This window comes from Harpia harpyja, chromosome 18 (assembly GCF_026419915.1).
Source record: "Harpia harpyja isolate bHarHar1 chromosome 18, bHarHar1 primary haplotype, whole genome shotgun sequence".
Lineage (NCBI taxonomy): Eukaryota > Metazoa > Chordata > Aves > Accipitriformes > Accipitridae > Harpia > Harpia harpyja.
The window spans coordinates 26,289,610-26,309,454 of NC_068957.1; the positions used below are offsets into that span (position 1 = coordinate 26,289,610).

Genomic DNA, 19,845 nt, shown 5'->3' on the forward strand with positions numbered 1-19,845 from the left:
CCGCCTAGCGTCACGGCCGCCGTCGGCAACGCCCCGCCCTCCCCGGCCCGTTGCACGGGAGCGCGGCCCGGCCCGGCCTGGCCTGGCCCGGCCCGAGGATGCGGGAAGGATCGGCGCTGCCCGGCGCCCCCGGCGCCGCTGCCCCGGTGCCCGGTTTCCTGGCCAAGCTCTGGGCGCTGGTGGAGGACCCGCAGAGCGACGACGTCATCTGCTGGAGCAGGGTGAGGGCGGCCCGCGGGGCCCTGGCCCTGCCGGGCACCGCCGCCCGCGGGGCGGGGAGCGGCGCGATAGCGGGGCCGGGGCCGGGGAGGCCCCCGCGGAGGGCTGTGGGCGGCCCGGGGAGCGGGGCGGGGGGGGAGCAGCGCTGGGCCGGGGCTGCGGGGCCGTGCGGGCAGGGCGGCGGCGGTGGCGGCCCCGCTGCGGGGAGCGGGACCGGGGGGGGCGGGCGGGGAGCGCCCCTCGTCTCCCCTGGGCAGCCGGCGGGTCGGGGCGCCCCGGCCCTGGGCAGCGGCCGCCCCCGAGGCGGCGGTTGGTGTGCGCGGTAGGTGCGGGGGGGGTAACGGCGTGGCCCGGCGCTTCGGCGGGGGGAGCCCGGTTGTGGGCAGGGGCGGGCGAGAGGGGGACTCGTGGAAGAGACTCTGCGGCGGGGGGGGGGGGTCCCGGTGCCCCCGCTGCCTGCCCGGTGGCCACGCACGACCCTCCGGCGTGAGCTGGCCCGGCAGAGCCGAGCATCGCAGCCTGACGGTGGGCGCGGTGAGCGCAAAGCGGTGGAAAAGGCGCTTCCAGAAGTACCGTCCTTGTCGTTTTTTCCTTCCTGAGATCGGGAGGACAGGCCTCGCTGGCACAGGACACCGCAAACACTGCCGGCTGGTGAGGCCTCGGACACAAGCGCAGTGCTCAGTGTTGTCCCCCATCGTTTTTAGAGCGTTTTTAGATTTTCTCCCCTTTTTTTCAGGGGTTTGGCCTTCACAGAGGAAAAGGTGGAAAGAAACATAGTATTTTTGTTCCTAAAAATGATACCAAGACCTGCCCGCTGTCGGGAAGTTTGAACCTGAGACTATGCTAAATCCGAAACTGCTTGTGTCACAGTTACCCTTTTTTACCGCTGGGTTGTGTCGCCTGAACTTTTAGTAGCTCCGCAACGTTACTTGGTTATTTTTAGTGGTGACATAGTACGTACAATGGAAGAATCTCGTCAGGAGCTGGGCAGCTCCGATCGAGGGAGATCGAAACCCTCTAGTGACATGACTTCCGTTGTGCTTGAGCAATATTTACGTTTCTTGTGGACGAAGAGAGCAGCAGATACGCGGGTTTTTAGAACAATTTTTCTTTGGGTTAAGGTCAAAACTTCAGGGCCTTAAAAAAAATCTCCCGTTCAATAGAAGTGTTCCATGTAACTGTCTTTTTGGACTCAAATTTTTTGGTACAGTCCCAAGTACTCAGAAGTGCTCACACAGGCAATTCCCTTTGCTAAGTGTTTTGCCCTTCCCTGTTGTAGGAACTGTCTCTGTTGACTTATGGTCTTGGCTTACGAGCAACACCTTAGAAAAATTGTGCTTGTTCTCTAACTGTTGCATCTGCTTATTTCCTAGAATGGCGAGAACTTCTGCATTCTGGATGAGCAGAGGTTTGCCAAGGAGCTACTCCCCAAGTACTTCAAACACAACAATATCTCTAGCTTCATACGACAGCTTAACATGTGTAAGCATCAGCTGTTCTCATGTATTCTTTCTGCCAATTTCATTGCTGCTTGGTATCGATTTGAATTTCTTTAAACAAACCAATTGACTTGGCAGGTCTTTCATCCCTGAAAACCTGAATTCTGGTCTTGAGTTTGCTTTGCAAAAGGAAAAGGTAACAGGAGAACTTGGCTTAGTCTTTGTTTTCTGTGTTTCAGCTCCGAGTCCTTTTGATCAACAACCATAAAAATATTGTTTCATGTGCTGGTACCTAAAGCTTGGGTAGAGTTCACTGGGCTCCAGTGGTAGTGTTAATGGTAATGGTAACAGCAAACTTATGCATACCTAGAGGAACAAAGGCTGTACCTACACCCATGCAGCTACTATATGAAAAAAATTGCCTAGATTATGCTGTTGCCTGCATTGCTGTGTTGAAACAAGATTAGTCACACTAATGCATCGAGCTGGACTAAGTTTCTCAGTAAGTTTCCTGTGCTCGACTTGTGAGCATCATGTAGCATCCATTATATAACACACGTACAACTTGTACAGGGAAAGAAGCTGGAGTGAGGTGGTAATTCAAAGGTACAGTACAATGTGCAGGGCTGCAACGCACAGCAGAAATAGTTGTTTTGCAGCAGACAGCTTATGGGCTGAGGAAGGGTACAAACTGCATAGAAGATGGCTGCCTTATTTAGAATTTCCATTCAGAGTAAGGGGGAGGAACTCTCTGTCCTTGCCCAGTAGGTTTGCCTGGTCTCTCTAGCTGATGCCTGTTTAGATTTTGTCAGACATGAGAGAGAAAGCATACATTTAGCCTCTTGACACAGGGTGGATGCTGCTGTTCATGTCAAGTGTTGGTTGGGACTCCATCACTTGAGTGTCAAAGGATAATGCAAGCAAACAATTGTCAGTTGCCTTGTAGCAAGGGTAAATGCTAAAATGCAAATATTCCTATGAAGACGTGCAATGCGATGGCAGCTTCCTTTTCCTGCTGGACCTATGCTAGCTTCAAGTAAAGTTTTCTAATGATAGCGCTGTTGGGGCACAATGAAACTGGAATACATTAACTACGTTAAAAACTTGACCAAGGTGAGATATGGATTGGTCTGTCAACTGTATTTCGCATCTGCCCTGTGGTACTTGAGGCAGATGGAGATAGAGCTGGCAATGTCTTATTTCACACAGGCAGTCTGGTATGGAGAAAGTAGTCTGCATGCATGTGCTTGCATAGGCTGAGAACTAACTTCTCTTCCTTACTTTATTCTGTAGACCCTGGTGGTACAAGACAGCATTTGTTTTGATATGTATTTGTCTGGGATTATAGGCATGAAAGGGAAGGTGCACCATTCCGCTGCTTCCGCCAGGGCAAGATTTTATTCAAGATGTCGTAATAAATCTCATTTCTAACTAACTTTTGTGATTATTTGGACATCACTGTCTTGCTTGCAGACAGTAGCTGGCCTCTGCCATGCATGCTGGTTGTACAGCCTGCAAGGTCATGTGATGGTATTGTGGACGTGTTCTCTAGCTGTGAAGATCGCAGCAGTCAAATCATTGACCACCAAAGAAAAGCTGCTTTGGCTGTTTTTCATAGTTTCTGCTCCCAGTAACTGTAGTGCTGTAGGCGTTTCAGTAGCCTTGGGGTTTTCTTTAGCTATGTGTTGTAACAGTCAGCTTTGCACTGAAAGAAATGACCTTGTTAATACCTCTCCACAGATGGTTTCAGGAAGGTGATTGCTCTGGAGAATGGTATGATTACAGCAGAGAAAAGCTCAGTCATTGAGTTCCAGCACCCTTTCTTCAAGCAAGGGAAGGCACATTTACTGGAAAACATCAAGCGCAAGGTATAGTCTAAGCATGTATTTACTTTGCTTTTTTTTTTGTTATGCAAAGTAGCTTATCAAGAGCGTGTCCAGGGGTTTCAAACACTTCACAGCCAACAAATTCCATGGGAACCAAGGTTGTGCATCATGATGCAAGCTTTTGTAACTCCCTCCTGAATGGCAGGCTAGTGCTTGGCTTGGCCTCCTCATGCCAGCTCTTAGACAAAACACACCCTGCTGTTGTTTAGTAATGCACTGGAGTAGGGCCACATTCTTCATAGCTGTCAAAGTAGAGCCCTTTTTCCACAGAGAGTTCATATACCGGATTACATCTTAGCTGGTCTTCAATTCTGCCAGCCTAGCAGCGTTGGAAAGAGTCACAAAGTGAAAGAAGCAAAAGAAAATACATTCCCAGTTGGTGCTCATTGAAAATTAGCAAGGGCATCAGTAATCCGTTCATTTGGGCGAGTTTCCGTAAATTACATCATTCGTCCAAAACTATGTTGCCACTAAGCTACATCTTTATTAGTGCTTTCCAGTTTTCTTTTGTACGTTCAGGCCTTGTCTGACCTGTTTCTGCCCAGATATTTATCCTCTATTGGCACATTACAGCCCATAATATCCTGGCTGCCAGAGAAAGAGTATCGTGATACATCATGTTGACATTTGAACTGCAGAATCTTTTCTTTAGAATGTCATAATGTGGTAGCTACATTGCCCAAGTTAATAAAAGCACAGGGTAGGCTTGAGAGTCACAATTGTGTTTTGATTGATTCTTCACTGAGCTGTCTCTGCTCAGAATCACAATTGATTAAATATAGTTGTACAGCTGCTTCTCTGACTCAGGGCTGTGCTCTTCCCAGATGCTGTAATCGCTAACTTGTCTTGGCTTGCACACCTTGCTTGCTGGTGTGTTGGGGCAGTCGGCTGATGACATTATGCGTGTCTCCATGTATCCCAGGAGTGTTGCATTGGGTGGAGTATTCTAGATGGAAAGACAAAAGCTCTAGTTAGTGCCAAGGACATTCATATGAAACTATTGAATAGGCTGGTGAAACATACTCTCTGTTGCACAGGAAATGTTAGTGATTTTTTGCAAAACATCCATTAGTTTTTCCTGCTCTTTTACTGTTTGGAATGGAGTCATATTTCAGTACTTGCTATAAACTGGATTTCAAGCCTCTAACAGGAATGCAAGTTTGAATGCAGGACTTCCTTCGTTTACTCCCTTTTAATGTTAGCTCTGCTGGTGTGCTTCAGTCTCGACATTAATCAGTTAGAGACTCTGAAGAGAGCAATTCCTTGCACTTGGGCAGAATGTTTTAGTTTGGCCCTTTTTTTAGAGGGAGAGGGAGGCTGACTGCATTTGAAACTTCCATCTGCTGTCTGCATCTTTTGGGTGTCTTCCCCATGGAGAGGTGGTATGCTGAAGAGAAATCAGATGGCCGTGAGTTTCATTTGGGATACGGCTCATGTACCTCAGCATAAAGTATTATCCGCAATGAATAGCAAAGCATCTAAAAATGTAGACAGAGAGGAGAACTGTCAGGCCATTCAATCCATCCTTTGTAACGCTGGATTATGTTAAGAAAGTAGTTATTTCTGTGGAATGATTGCATAACAATTATGTTCTGTTTCATCATGAAGTGATGGCATGCTATTTTATAACAACGTAGGTCCATTTCTGACCATCCCATTCTCCTTTGAAGAAAAGGGGTCTGTGAGCCAACCTGCATGGAAGTTGTCTAGCACTTCAGCAGGCCAATCCCAGGTGCTTTCACCTCCCCTTTGCAATTTAGTGGAATAATAAGAAAAATCGTAGCATGCTGTAGGTTGGAAGGGACATCTGGTGGTTATCTGGTGCAACTCCATTTGGTTCAATTATGGTCAGTATTTGGCTAAATGATTTTTAAAATTACACCCACAAAACCGGGACATGTCATTCAGACGTGTGATGCACCAGACCTATCTTTTTCAAAATCCTGAATTGTATGTTAGCCATCAATGCCACCACTGCAGAGAGAGTTGCTGAAGGCACTGGAAAATTTTGAATATGGAACTGTGGGGAGGAGAGAGTGAGCTTTTTGCTTTCTGATGACTCTTCTGCCATCGTTTGAAGAGGTGGCATTCATGGATTCTGCTGTGGGCAGAAGAGCAGTTTGGACTCTGACTCTCTGGAGACAAGTCTCTATAATTTTGGAATGTCACTGAGCAGAGAGGTAATAGAGGGAACACCGATATGGGAATCTGCAATTTAGGTGGCGTGGGACAAATTTTCAAGTAGAGTAGGATGCATCTAATTAGACACCTCCCCCTCCCCCCCATAACTTAATGGAAATTTGTTACTCCTCTGCTCACAGATTTACCCACACCTAAAAGGAATGCCATCATCTTGTTCTTACTCCACTATCACTTCTGTGTTTTGGTTTTGATTGGTGTCTTACTCTTTGACACTAGAGGGCAAGCTGTCACCAGACCTGTCAGAGAGAACCCCCTAGGGAAGGCTGTTTTCAGTCAGTGGTAGGTTTTTATCATGAATTGCAATGGTGAATCTACTGTCTACATGTACGAAGTGCTAATCTCGTGTTTTCATTGACAACTTGGTTTTTTCATACAGTGTAGGCTGTCCTAAGGATTGTCATCTATTGCAACCGTGGTATTTTGTGATACATAAGAATTATAGTGTTACCTAATCTTTTAATGGAGTTTGTACCTGTTTTCCACAGACTAACTACACTGTTCCTGTAGGAAGGAGTATGCAAGGTACTGTTCGTAGTAAAGCATGTGTAACCTGGTCCTATTTTAGGTATCTGCAGTAAGAACTGAGGATCTCAAGGTCTGTACGGAGGATTTGCACAAAGTACTCTCTGAAGTCCAGGAAATGAGAGAGCAGCAGAACAACATGGATGTCAGACTGGCTAACATGAAGAGGTAGACTCCATCTGTTTCAGAGGCACTTATACACTGAATGTTGCTTATATCTAATGGAGCTTGACTCTAAATGTGGGTTTCATTTGAACTGGAAACAGGTGAAGCTATATTTTTTTCTAAGAAGCCCCATTCCACCCCACACAACATTCTGAATCTTGTTTGTTTTTATAATTCAGTTGCAGACCAGAGATTAAGACTGGGAGTTTGTTGACTGTCTTGAGATTTCGTTTTGGTTGCCATCACCTGTAGTAGTCTTTTAGGGCCATCAAAGCATTTCCTTTTCTAAACACAAAGGAATACCTCAGACCAAGATTACTGGTGGAGCAGCAGAGGATGAGAATGTCCTTATTAGCGAGTGTTTGGTCCTGCCTGATGGAAAACGGAGTTAATTTAACCCAGAGTTTATACTAGTGGATCGGATTAACTGATTGTTAGCTATCCACGGAAGGAGTGTTGTCATTGGTCCTGCAAGGTACTGTGAAAGTTTGAAAGCTGTAACACTAAAGCATATAAAGTAAACTCTGTTCATCCTCTGTCTTCTGATTTATTCTGCATTGCAGAGAAAATAAGGCCCTGTGGAAAGAAGTGGCAGTTCTAAGGCAGAAGCACAGTCAACAACAGAAGCTGCTGTCTAAGGTACCATTGCAGCATCTTCAGTGCTACCATCCTTATTCCTGCCTCTGTGATACTTGATGGCATTCTTTGCTTATGTAGAATGACAAATGACACAGAGCTGAACAGGCTATATTAATACAGCATAAAGAAAATGTTCACAGTTCCTGAGCGTCCCAGAAGTAGCACAGCAAAGAACCACAAGCAAAATACTAAGGAAAAGTCGTAGTAAAAAGGATTTCAGTGTGTTTGAAATCTCAGTGAATCTTATTTGGAGAGAAGTCAGTAAATCCAGCTGACCTGGGGTAGACGTGGGGCTGGAGGCAGTGCATGGTAACAGGAGCCTAAAACAAGAGATTGCAGGCACATGGAATGGAGTCTGTGAAAGATCTTGGACCAAGACAGACTTAGACCACTCAAGAAGTCAACTTGGAACCCAGAAACTATAGGAGCTTCTGCAATGGCACAAATTTTCTCTGGTTTATCCCTCAGCTGTTTCTGGTCTGGAATTCTCTAGAGACTTGTGGTGTTACATTACATTTAAAAAAAACAAAAAAAAAAACCGAACTGTCCAAGTGGGATAATTTTTCAATGCCATTGGTAACTATCATTTTGTGTTTTAAGACATGAACACAAATGGATTTTTAATTTACTTATTAATTTCAATCACATAACTACATAATTTTCTAGTAAAATCTGAATAATTTAATGTTAGGACTGCTATGCTGACCACTTGTTTTTGGTTTTTTGTTTTTCCTTTTTAGATTCTTCAATTTATACTAAGTTTGATGCGAGGAAATTACATTGTTGGGGTCAAAAGAAAAAGGTAATTACTGGATAGGTCACAAATACATGTCAGATGTGAATTATAGGGATAAATCAGCTTCTAGAAGCAAGATACTTAGTATGAAGAATATTTTTATCACTCATATTCAAACTTGAGAAAGCTGATGGAAGCTGAACAAAGCATGAAATAAAGATTTCCTCTTCTTTATCACTAAAAAAGTGGGTGGGAAGAGAATATACTATACATTTTAAATTTTGAATGGCGTAGTTACCAGCAATGGTAACTTTTTCAAAATGTGCAAATGTGACTGACTTGCTCAAAACAAAAAGCATGTTTAGAATGCAACCTGTCTGCAATACACTTGCTAAAAAACATTTCCAAAAGCCAGTTTTCTTAGAAGTGGAAGAATGATTGTTCTTAACATTACTGCATGTATTTGGCATTGCTACAGCTTTTTACTGCGGAACCATATACTAAAGCTGTATTTTGTCTCAGGTCTCTAACAGATGCTGCAGGTGCTTCACCTTCCAAATACAGTCGTCAGTATGTTCGCATACCTGTGGAGAGTGGCCAAGCAGTAAGTCTTCCCAGGGAAAGAGACAATGGGTTGGACAGGGTGATACACAGTGATCTCGAAGTCTTCCTTCTAACTATTAATACCCTAATCTTATAATCAGATGGACTCCATTTTGAAATGGGCAGCTTTAAAGCATTGCTCTGTCTGTAAAATCATGCAAATCAGTACAACTAGTCAAAGATGAAATCTGAACAGGAAGGAGAAGCTGCAAGAAGAATGGAGCTTCAACATCAAAAAAAGTCAGACCTTTTGATTTACTCATTCTATTTGCTGTATCCTGCAGGTGGCTTTTTCTGAACATGATGCAGATGATGAGGATGGAAATGGTACAGGTCTCATCATTCGAGATATCACTGATACCCTGGAAAATGCCACCAATGGTCTCCTTGCTGTAGCACACACAAGTGGCAGAGCCAGGTACATTTAAAGGATGTGGCAGTATTTATGCTTAGGTTGTTAACTAGGTAGTTACATTAGTATAAGTGATCCGTATGAATTCTGGGAAACAACCTCTCTGAATTTTTACTCTGTTTGTGCATGACAGGCCTGTTTGTAGGCTGTCTTTTTTACAGCGTGTAGCATTGGTCATGGTCAGCAAAGCTTTTTAAGAGCTCATGTCTCTTCAGGAGTGCCTGAAGGCCTATCAAGCTGATCGGCACTTGAAGTTTAATTTGCTGAGGCTTTTCTGTCTATTCAACAAATAAGCACATACTTAACATTTTGACTGAACAGGGACAGTTATATAGGTTACTAATAAGCAATCCAAAATGTATATAGGTTACTAATAAACAAACCAAGATGTATAGTTTTACCTCCAGTTTCACTACTACTCTCGCTAATATTATGCTAAGCATAACTGAAGGGAAGGCATTCTTTTGTGTGGCATCAGATTCTTGTGAAAAACCGTGTAGCTGTTAACATCCACAGTGACATAGGGACCAATTTGGAATCTTTTCTTTCCAGAGACACAATGTTAAGAGGTTCCCTCCTGCCTGATTTCCATATACTATTTTGCCGCTTTTGGCATGGCAAAATGGGGTGGTTTGCTCTGAAAAATGCTATCTGTATAAGCTGTAATAAGAGATTCTTCATCTGCCTTTAGGAAGGCACTTCTCTTTTTCTAAAGACCAGTTGGTTGTTTGAACCCTTGACTACCCTGACCTTATTCGGTGTTAAGATTTGAGGTACTAAACTTGAAATGAGTAGTAATACAGTTGATGAATTCTTCTGTGTATTGTTTCTCTTTGGGTCATGTTTTAGAGACACACAGGCAGCTCTGGATCCTGGCTTACCTATTTGTCAAGTATCGCAGCCAAATGAGTTAAATTGTGCAGAAACTATCCCACCAGTTCATATAAATGATGTCAGCAAATCCAGTGAAATAGGAAATGTTGCTGTGGAACTCCATACTGCACAACCTAACGCTCCAGAAGACCCTGTGTCAGTGATTGACTCCATCTTGAACGAGAACAACTCTGGAAACCAAAATGATCCTTTACTGGACAGGTATTAACTTGTTTCTGGAAACTGTTCTGCTGTCGTCATCTTGTGGGATCTTGTCAAAGTTTCAGAGGATGTGTTTAGCTTTTTAAACGTCGTTGATTAACTGAATTTTCTGCCCCTTCATTAGTAGGTCTTGAAAAAGACAAGTGTTAGCATCATGCACTAAAAGCAGGGCAAGTCCATCTGTCACATTTCTGATAATGAGTGTGCCTGACTGCTGGTGCGTCACTCTGAGGACTGGTGAGGTCGGTCTGTCACATCAGCCCTTGTATTGCCAACTACTGGCACTGCCAGGTACTGCCAAACAGCAGGTCAAGGGTGGTGATTTCAGGAGGGCACCACATGTTGTTTTGTTTCTGAGGACTGGATACGGATTCGTATCGGTGGTAGTCTGATGTTGTTTCGCTGTTGCTTCCTTTCTTTGCTCCTCACTTTCGCAAAGGTTCGTTTCCCTTGCGCATTGTCAGGTCAGACTCGCCCCTGGGATCAAAACCATGCAGGCTGTGGTTTCACACTCAGCAGCACTGCTGCTTAAGCAGTTCCCAACTCTGCACTGGCCCCTGAGCTTTGTCAGTGCCGTCACTTGTGTGGCTGCAGGGTGAGCTGGATCAAGGAACAAACTTTTTAGTTCTTTCTCCTGACAGCTCTTCTGCTGTGCTTAACTTCAGGTAGGAAGTACTGAGATGATGTGTCACAGCACTCAGTGTAAACTGAAGGCCCTGTAATATCACTGAATCACAGAATAGTTTGGGTTGTAAGGGACCTTGGGGATCATCTAGTTCCAACCCCCTGCCATGGGCAGGGACACCTTCCACCAGACCAGGTTGCTCAAAGCGACATCCATGTCCTTCTTACATTGGGGGCCCCAGAGCTGAACGCAGCACTGCAAGTGGGGCCTCACACAGCAGAGTGCCTCGGTGGCACTGCAAAATGTGGGGCAATGCCTTGGAACTCTCTGTTCCTTGTAGCTGGGAGTTCCAGCATAGGAGGTAGCTTGCAGCACAGCGAGAAGTTCAGCACTGGCACCGTGCGTGCAGCTTCCTTTCCACTTCATTCACTGTCCTTTGTGTCCTGCCCACTGTCCTTGGAAACGTGTACAAGTTGGCAACGATCTGATGGTTCAAAACAGGTAGTGTTTCTTCAGATCCAGATTATTTTCAGCCCTTTGCTTATCATTTATTGTCCCCAGGTGAAAGCCATCAGACCTTAGTTTAAACAGATACTGGTATATAGGATGGGATCTGAGAACATTTGAAAGATATTAAAATGAAGGAAGAAGTAGATATGGAAGGAGGAGCTGCTTTTTGATGTGATAGCTATTATTATACTTGCTGTTCAGATGGTCTTCTTTGTACCTGTCCTTCAAAGAGTTGGACTGTGAAAAGTGATACAGGAATGCAGTTTCATTCATTTGGCAATAAGCTATTTTGGATTGTGAGCAACCTAGTCTGGCTCTCATCTTGCCCCACAGCTGTAATAGCTGAGAGGTTAGCAGATAATTTCTGAGAGTTTTTCCTGCCTTGTGGTGCAAAAGAAGGTCCTAACTGCTAACTGTTTCTTACAGTACTATATCATTTTGTCTTTTTAGGGAAGAAATTCAGGATTTTCTTAATTGCATTGATGCCAGCCTTGAAGAGCTTCAAGCAATGTTATCTGGGAAGCAGTATAACTTTGGTTCTGAAGCTTTCAGTGATGTGAGTGTCTTTTCACTTTTTCTGATTTCTGAAAAATACTTACTAGGTTGCATCATGAAATTTTACTGGTTTATTCTGTGTTGTAATGGGCAAGAGGGTGGAAAATCCTGAAAAACAAATAGTTAGATATAAAATGATACATAGTCTTTCTAGGAGTCTAACAATGTACTCTGTAACCTTGAGAGCCTTTTTCAGTTCATACTGTATTTCCATTATACATAACTCAAGGGGGGAAAAAAAAAAAGGAAAAAATTGGACACTCTTCTCTTCCTCAAGCCTTTGTCCCATAGCATTGCATCCTGACTATGTATTTGATTATGCATTATGATATGGAATGAAACTCAGCCGTATACCTGGAATCACTGGGAAATATGGTGTCCTTTTCTTCTCATGTGACCTCAGTTTACTGCCACATGTCGAAAGTATATTGCTGTAGGCCTGTGGAGGAGCCACCTTCCCTGTGTTTCAGTAGATGGAGTGGTGTCCTGGATCCTGCTGTCCTCTCAGGAGTTCTCTGAAGTTTCGTTTAAGAACTGTTTTATACCACATACTGTCTGTTTTTATTTTCAGACGCTTAATCCTGAGCTGCCAGCCCTGGACATGAGCTTGATGGAAACTTCCCCTGGTATGGAAAATGTAAGAGTAAGAGTTGCTTCTGTGATGGGGAGGGTTAATACGATGTTGAGAGCTAAATTTTGACTGATGCAGTTTGAAGGTAGGGACCGGATTGATAGCGCAGGATGAAACTGCCTGTTTATCTAGTCCCACTGACTTAATGTTTTCAGTTATTGCTGTTGGCATATATGAATTTAAGAGGGTTCTCAAGATAATTTCAAGTCTTACGTTCCTAGCTGCAGTAATACACTCAGTGGGCTGATTTAAACTGTCACTTCGCTTTGAATAACATGTTTTTTGCTTTCTGAATACACCTTAGAACATACCGAAGAGGGAAACAAACTGGCGTCTGTTGAATCAGATGTCTGTATTGAGGATTCCCGCCCCCCCCATCTATTACTTCTGTACCTTCTGTTTAGAATGAGGAGGGTAGAAAATCTTGTCTTTTGGGGATGTAAGTTTGTGAGAACAGTTTCTTGGCTTGTTTCTCCTAGCCTCAGGGATTCCCATGATGTCTTTTAGCCAGGTAATAACTAGGTCTGGGGTTATAGTTCAGATAACATTGTGTGCCTTCAGCCTGTCTGAACGAAAAGTACTAAATGAAAAATATAATGCAATATACTGTATTTATTCTCAACGCAGCTGTATGGAATTTCCTCAGAGGACATACAAAAGTTCAGTGCAAATTTACTTCTCTTGGTCCAGTTCCTAAAACTGACTCATGTTAAAAAAAACCTTGCAAGTGTCACTTATTTTGTAGTCCTGAAATAATATTTAAACTAGGACTTTCTAGTCATAAGAGCTTAGACCACAACTGAGGTAAAATGCAGCTGTGTTCAAGCAGGGCTTGCAAAATTTAATTGTATTGATGAAATCATGTTTAACAGTGTTATTCCAATAATATAGACTATAATAAAGCTTCTGCTTTGGAACATAAAATAAATATTTGCTAGTCAGAAGCTTGTTTGGCTTTAGTAAGTTAAGTTTGTCTGTATTTCACCATGCCTCCTTCTGAGAGCTCCTGTTTGCTGGCCCTCGTGTGGAACAGTGGGCTCATTGGTCAAGTGTTTCATTTCTCTTCCCTCCTCCTTTCACCTTTAATTTTGTTAGCCAGTCAGTGAAGGCTTGGATTTTGTTGTTGTTGAGCATTCTGTCTTACTCTCTGCCCATTTTGCTTCAGATTGCAAACTTGGCAGAGAGCACTGAAGATCTGGGAGCGAGAGAGAGAGAAACAGCCGGAAGCAAAGGTGGGCAGGAAGGAACAGAGAGCTGTGACAGTTCCAAACTCTTCCAAAACTGTGTGTTGAAATGGAATTTTTGTAGCCTGTAATGTGGTTTATCTTCTTCTTTGGTCTGGGCTTAACATTTTTGTGAAGACTGGAATGTTTCACTGATCTTGATGAAGCTGTGCCTCAATCAAGAGGCCCCATCCTACGCCCCATGTTGGTGTTAACCATTTCCTTTTTCTTATACGTGACAGAGTGCCACAATAGGGAGCAGAACTGCAAATGTCCTTGTGGAAGTATCTCCTCTATGGGCTACGACCCCCACAAAGGCAGTGCTACTCATTTTACTACTTCAGTGCTGCCATTGCATGCTGTATGTATTAGGGGCTTGAAGTGTGCTTCAGATATTGATCTGAACAGACACAGGAGCCTTAGCTCCCCTCTTGCAGCTGTGGATGTAGTCTGTCAGAGCTCAGCTGTGTGGTTTTCTTTAGTGAACCAGGTTTTGAAGCAGCCTCTCTGGTTTTGCTTGTCTTGTCACTAACGTGACACAGGAGCCTGGAGTTTAAACTGTTTGTTTTCCCTCAGATATGCAGCTGATAGAGTACAGGGCCAATCCTCTGCTCTCATTATTTGAAGAACTACCTTCAAGCGAAGCTGCAGGGAAGACAGAGGATCCAAAAGACCTTCTGCTGCACCCCATGGAGGAGAAACCTGCTCTTCATCCTCCCTCAGGTAGTGGAACTGGCTTGCCGCTAGCAACTCCAGCAAGCCAGGCTGAGCCTCTGGATGCTCTGGGAATGGGTGATCCACCTCTCCTCTCGGAAGATGGGAACGGAGAGTATAAACTGTTTCCACTCTTGCTCCTCAGTCCTGTTGCTAACTTCATAGAAGAGGCCTCTGAGATAGAAACTTCTTGAACTCACATAACATCTGTAACTGGCTTAGTGGTGTGAATAGACGACAAGAAATGGATCAGCAAGAAGTTTGACCTCTCTCCTTGCCTGCTTCCTGGGTGTCATAGTCTGTATAGACAGAAGAACATTCTCTTTCTACAAGCAAAGAGCACGTCTGGAAAAACTGCAAACAGGCTCAAAACAAGAGCTGGTGGGAGTGAAGGCAGTGGGCAGAGAAGAACAATGTCCCTGTAAACATACCGCAGTGTATTCCGTAACTTTTTATCCGATACCGTTATTGCAAGAGGAGATCTGTTTGTATCCTGTTTGTAAAGTTTGGCTGGGGTTTTTTGTTGTTTGGGTTTTTTTAATTAGCTGGATAGTAATGTGGTATGTAATATTTTAAACATGAGTTTTACTCTTTCTGAGAGCCTGTTTCAATAGGTGGCTTGTCTACTGTTTGAAATTAAGATTTTTTTTTAATTTTGTTTTTAATTTGAGATTTCTTTTTTGATAGTTTGTGGCTACAATTGTTTGCATCTGCTTAGATCACTTTCGTACTCCTAGATTTGCTCCTAGGTACAGGGAACATTTTTCCTATGGAAAATTACATTTTAACTGTGGGATATTACTTTTTAACATGCTAACACACATCCATTGCCACGGATTGTAGGTGTTGTGGTAGGAAGTGCTTGCCACCCTGTGTAATGCTGATTTTCTCATGCACATTGCATGGCAGTTCTTCTAGGGTAACTTGCACCTAGCTCACAGGTCATGTGTCCTCAGAAATTTTGAGTAGAACTGATTCATGTCTAGCAAGTCCAGCAGCTGTCCTTAAAATGAGAAGGGAAAAGAAAAAAAAAAAAAAGAAAAAGGAGTCATGGAGTAACTTGCATTGACATAGGACATCACATTAAGATTTCTCTTCTGCTTGCAGTAGCTATTTGTTTACCTGACCCTATATGAACACTGGACTTCTTGCTGCATTTTCTGCTTGTGGAATCTTAAAGCTAAATTAACTAGATGCATTTGAGTTCTTTGACAGCGAATTACAAAAACTAGTGTCTGCTTAATCAAAAAATCTTTTCTCAAAATTCCTTTCTACACTGTTTTCCTAACTTCTTTGAGCAGCTGTCATGTAGACATCAGCCCCTGGTGTCAGTGGAATAGCAAGTTCTCCTTCATTGATACCAAGTTTGTAGCAGTCTACCACTAGCCCACAAAAACCTGAAATTTGCTGTAGCAATACAAAACTGTTGGGGCTAGAAGATGCCTGGAGGCAGGTAGAAAACCCGTTGTATAATATCACATGATATTTCCTACCAATGCAATTACTTGCAATTTTTTTCAGGTTTAGGAATTCAGGCTACCTACAGGCTTTGTTCTCTCCGAAGTTTCTGAAGTACTAAGTTTTCAGTTCTTTTATATTAAAGAATCCAAGGTAATTTGATATTCTGAAGCCTACTAGATAATGCATGTTATCTGTGCTGGCCTTGCTTAACTGGATTTGTGCTTCGTTGTCAAATCTTTTGAGTTGCAGAGGAGGATCTTGCTACTGAGTGTGTGTATATGTGTAATGCCTTCACAGTGTCATTTTATTCCTGTGCTTCTGTAACTGTTCTTTACCTCATGATCCTTCATGTTTGTATCTTTTGAATTGCCTTTTGTCAAGTGTGTCTTATTCTAGCCTTTTTTCATCTTTCTTTTGCTTACTTCTTGAGACAAAGGGCTGAATAGTCTGAAGGTTTTGTGAGCTCAAGGGAGAAGAGGAAATTAGTGAATTGTATCTCTGTCTTGTTCTGTTGTTTGGGGGTTTTTTATTTCTTCCCCAAGGGCCTCAATTTTGCCAAGAGTGAAACAGCAAACTTTTCTGTGCTGTTTTGACAGCACAGTGCAGACAACAAAGTTCTTGTGAGAGCTACAGAAGATCAGCCTCTCACTCTGAACAGGTTAGACTGAAGTGTAGTTCCTGTTATGGGTTACTGTCATGTTCTTCCATCGTGGAGTCCTCTGATCTCAGTGCATCTCATCATCAGATATTTGATCTGATTGCATAATAGCTTTTTAATACATTTTCTCTCTTAAGAAGTTAAGAAACCAAGGCTTAAGAAAACTGCAAATAAAAACTTGTGCATCTGTGTCTGGTTTATGTACTGGTCTAGGAAAAGTGTTTGTTTATGCAAGTTTACTGGGAAAGATTGCAATGGAAAGGGGAAGGCTGAATAGCAAGAAGAACCTACATGCTGAAGTAATTAAACTCCACAATTGCAAAACCATTACTGTGTTTCTTGTACTTTGTTTTTGCGTGTGTTCCTGTGTGTGCCAATACTTCCAAAACCTGTTTACTGAATTTTCTAGAAAGGAGAGCTTTAATACTCTCTGGAGGATCTCATTATGCAGCTGCTGCTGGTTCAAAAATAACAAATGCTAAGGTCAGCCTGGCACCTCTTTTCAGAGCTGTCAGCCTGAGAAAGAAGGAAGTTTAGGTTTATTATTAACCCATATTCAACATGTTGTGGAATCAAAGCTTGTGGGAATGGGACTGGCCACCACTGAGAGCGTAGGGCCGGGCTGGCTTTGGGCATTTATTTATTGCCTATATGCAAGTAGCTTGCAGGGAGCCAGCCTTCACATCTAAGCAGTGAGGGGACCTGATACTGTTTTTTCATAGGTGGTGACGTGAAAGCTCACAATACTGTCTTGGGTGCCAGTGAGAAATGGACTTGCAGTGGAAAGCTCCCCAGCTGACAACTGGAAGTTGTGACGGATTGAGCACTGTGAAATGGCAACTTCAGGAACCTGTTGTACAAACAAGTGCTGTTGTAAAGATCGCCACCATGCCCCAAGCTCAGCAAAACAAATGCTACTGCTGTTTCAAAGGAGCAAGTGTCCTTGAATCCTCTTACATTACTCAGAGGAGCAGAGGTATCCTCTGAGTAGTATAAGAGGTCTATGTAAACACAAATCAACTGAAGTGAATCCATGGGATGTGAAAGGGAGAGTAAGATGAAAGACAGGATGAAAATTATTAGGACAAAGTTAATAGAAAACTCTGGATGCCCTCAGCTGCGCTGAGAGGAACCATCTGTCCCCTCAAATAATCTGGAGCAGTCAGTGGGGCTCTGTGCAAAAGTCCTGGAGGATAAAATGGCGTTAAGTTGGTAAGAGTCCAGAAGTTTTGGGGATATTCAGTTCCTCTGTTACCTGTTGAAAAAAAGAGTAACAAAAGCTTTTCATTAGTAGCTATCTTTGTTCCCAGAGCTGGAGAATTTTCCTTCATAGGAGCACCCAATATATCCACTCACCTTCCCCCACACACACACCCCCTGTTGCCTCCATTTCTCCATCTCCCCCGTCTTCTCTATAATAAACAGACAAACTTTACATTTTAGTTTAAATCAGCAGTTGGTATATTTACTGAGACACCATCTTCTCTTTCCTTTCCTTTAAAAGGAAGGTGTTGGCACCTTAAGGTCATGTATCATACAAAGTTAACTTAGATTCACTAGACTACAGCTGTTAAGGTCGGTTATCAGACGGGTTTGAGTATCTTCTAATACTTATCTGTGCCTTTTTCCTTTAACATTAACTTCTATTCTGATTTCTAGATTCATTCTGTTAAGCATTTGTTTAAAAAGAAAAAACATTACTGAAATCAACAATTCTATTCTAGAGCCATTGCCCTAGTTTCTTCCCTGTTTTTTTGCAAGTTTCAACCACGCTCTACAATTCTCCCTGGATGTCATTGTCATCTCACACAGAGACAGTCTGAAAGGCTGTCCACGGTCCCTGTTGCTTGTTCGTAACTCATGGTCCCACATTGCAGGATCCCGGCCTCAGCCTTGTACCTGCTGCCAGGACCACGGCTCTCCCCACAGCTGGCACAGCAGCTCCTGCTCTTTCATCAGCTCTTCTTGTTGCTGCGGTACCCACACCAGCTCTTCCCATATCTCAGTCTTTCGTAACTCTCTGCCTGGTCAAAACTTACCAGCACTGTTTGGAAAGTGTGTTAGTAACAACCACCTACAATGTAAATTCTGCTGGTTTTTTTTTTTTTTTTAATCACCCTTTCCTTTTCCTTTCAGAGACAAGTTGATATTTCAGCTGGGCTGGGACACCCAGATTACTCTGGCCCTGTTTGCCAACTCACAGGACAGTCACTCAGCCCAAAGATTGTGCAAGTGCTCTCACACCTGCATGTGGGGCCAGCCTGGCACCTGCCTGGTCCTCACCTCCCTGTCCTTTCCCAAAAAGCCATTTCTTGCTGGGGCTCTGCCAGCTACACCAGATGTAGCGCACCAGCACAAGCATTCTTCACAGACTCCAGTAAGAAAGGGCCTCAGCTCCATAAGGTATTGATTAAAACAATGTTTGTGGGAGATAGATAACATGAGAAGGAAACAGGGAAGAGCATAGGTAACCCTAGCATCAGGCAGACCTCTGATCTGGGCATGGCACACTGTGCAGAGCCCGCACCGAGGTTAACTGGCACTGTGGGCTTCACAGTCCTTGTAGGATTCTCCCTGAAGTAAAGAAATCTATTCATCATTTCCACTGCCAAGAAAAAGGATGTTTATATGAAAATGTGTCACTCCACTTCAAAGTAAGGACAAGGAGACGTCCGCGCCGTCAGCGTGGGGAGCCACGGACAGACAACTCGGTTGTGAGGAGCCGGGCAGGTCTGTCTGCAGCCAGCTGGTATCTGCAGCACGGCACAAGCCCCAGGGCCCAGCAGTGGGTGCAGCATGGGGGTCCGGGAGAGAGTGGGTCACTAACCCCTTGATGTACAACAGCCTGCTGGTCAGGACTACTATGTCTCTGCAACTTGATGCGTAAGGAGTTTTGGTTACCCGTGATCACCGTTGCCTCAATATATTGCAAGTTTCCTTCCTCCTCCAGCATCGACGTGCACAGCTGCTGCGTTTACTTCTTGGTTTTAGTGTCCTGTATGTGGGGAAGGAAAGGCTGCTTTTCCTTGACTTTCATGTGCTGAGAATTTGCAGAACACCCAGGCATGGCAAGCACAGCATGAGAAAGTGAAAAGTGCCCCTCACACGCTCCTTTCATAATTATTTTTCATACTGTTCCAGACTAGCCCTCCCCACACCAACCACGGCAGCCTAGCCATCAATTTCTTATCTCATACTGCTGTGTGCTTGCTAACACAGAACTTTCCAGAATACGTGAAAAACTTATTTTGGTCTGTCTCTCCTGGACTGTATGATGCCACCTCATCCAGTCCATGCTCAAAATGCTTTGCTATCTCCTAAAACAAGATTGCGATTTTGAAAAGTAATATCTGTGTTATCATAGTTCCCCAAAGCAGAAGCAAGAGAGTGCTACCAAGGGTCGTCTTAGCGTACAGGTGTTTGTACTCGCATCATATAAAGGACAAGAGATTTCTCCTGCCACTGTCCCCCCAACCACAAAGGTAAATGTAAATATAAATATATAAATAAACATATAAACATATACACATCTTTTTTTTGTCAAGCAGTT

General features: G+C 43.7%; 1 protein-coding gene across 2 annotated transcripts; it reads left to right on the forward strand.

Moving 5' to 3' along the window:
• The first annotated feature begins 53 nt into the window (after positions 1-53).
• Positions 54-16,622, forward strand: LOC128153805 (heat shock factor protein 3). 2 transcript variants are annotated; one of them, XM_052813583.1, is made up of 14 exons: positions 54-221; positions 1,593-1,701; positions 3,399-3,526; positions 6,312-6,436; positions 6,997-7,072; positions 7,813-7,874; positions 8,331-8,412; positions 8,696-8,829; positions 9,673-9,918; positions 11,504-11,609; positions 12,180-12,245; positions 13,405-13,471; positions 14,039-14,185; positions 14,322-16,622. In XM_052813583.1, the coding sequence occupies exons 1-14, from the start codon at positions 99-101 to the stop codon at positions 14,339-14,341; spliced, it is 1,491 nt and encodes a 496-aa protein (XP_052669543.1). In that variant the 5' UTR covers positions 54-98; the 3' UTR covers positions 14,342-16,622. The 2 variants fall into 2 exon arrangements, with proteins under 2 accessions (XP_052669543.1, XP_052669542.1); XM_052813582.1 differs by having other exon boundaries at positions 14,039-16,622.
• Positions 16,623-19,845: the final 3,223 nt, after the last annotated feature.

Bases quoted from the DNA above. Each gene is read 5' to 3' on its own strand.
- LOC128153805 (XM_052813582.1), top strand. From the start codon at position 99: ATGCGGGAAGGATCGGCGCTGCCCGGCGCCCCCGGCGCCGCTGCCCCG. The intron at 222-1,592 runs GTGAGGGCGGCC...CTTATTTCCTAG, and splicing joins ACGTCATCTGCTGGAGCAGG to AATGGCGAGAACTTCTGCAT. The intron at 1,702-3,398 runs GTAAGCATCAGC...ACCTCTCCACAG, and splicing joins CATACGACAGCTTAACATGT to ATGGTTTCAGGAAGGTGATT.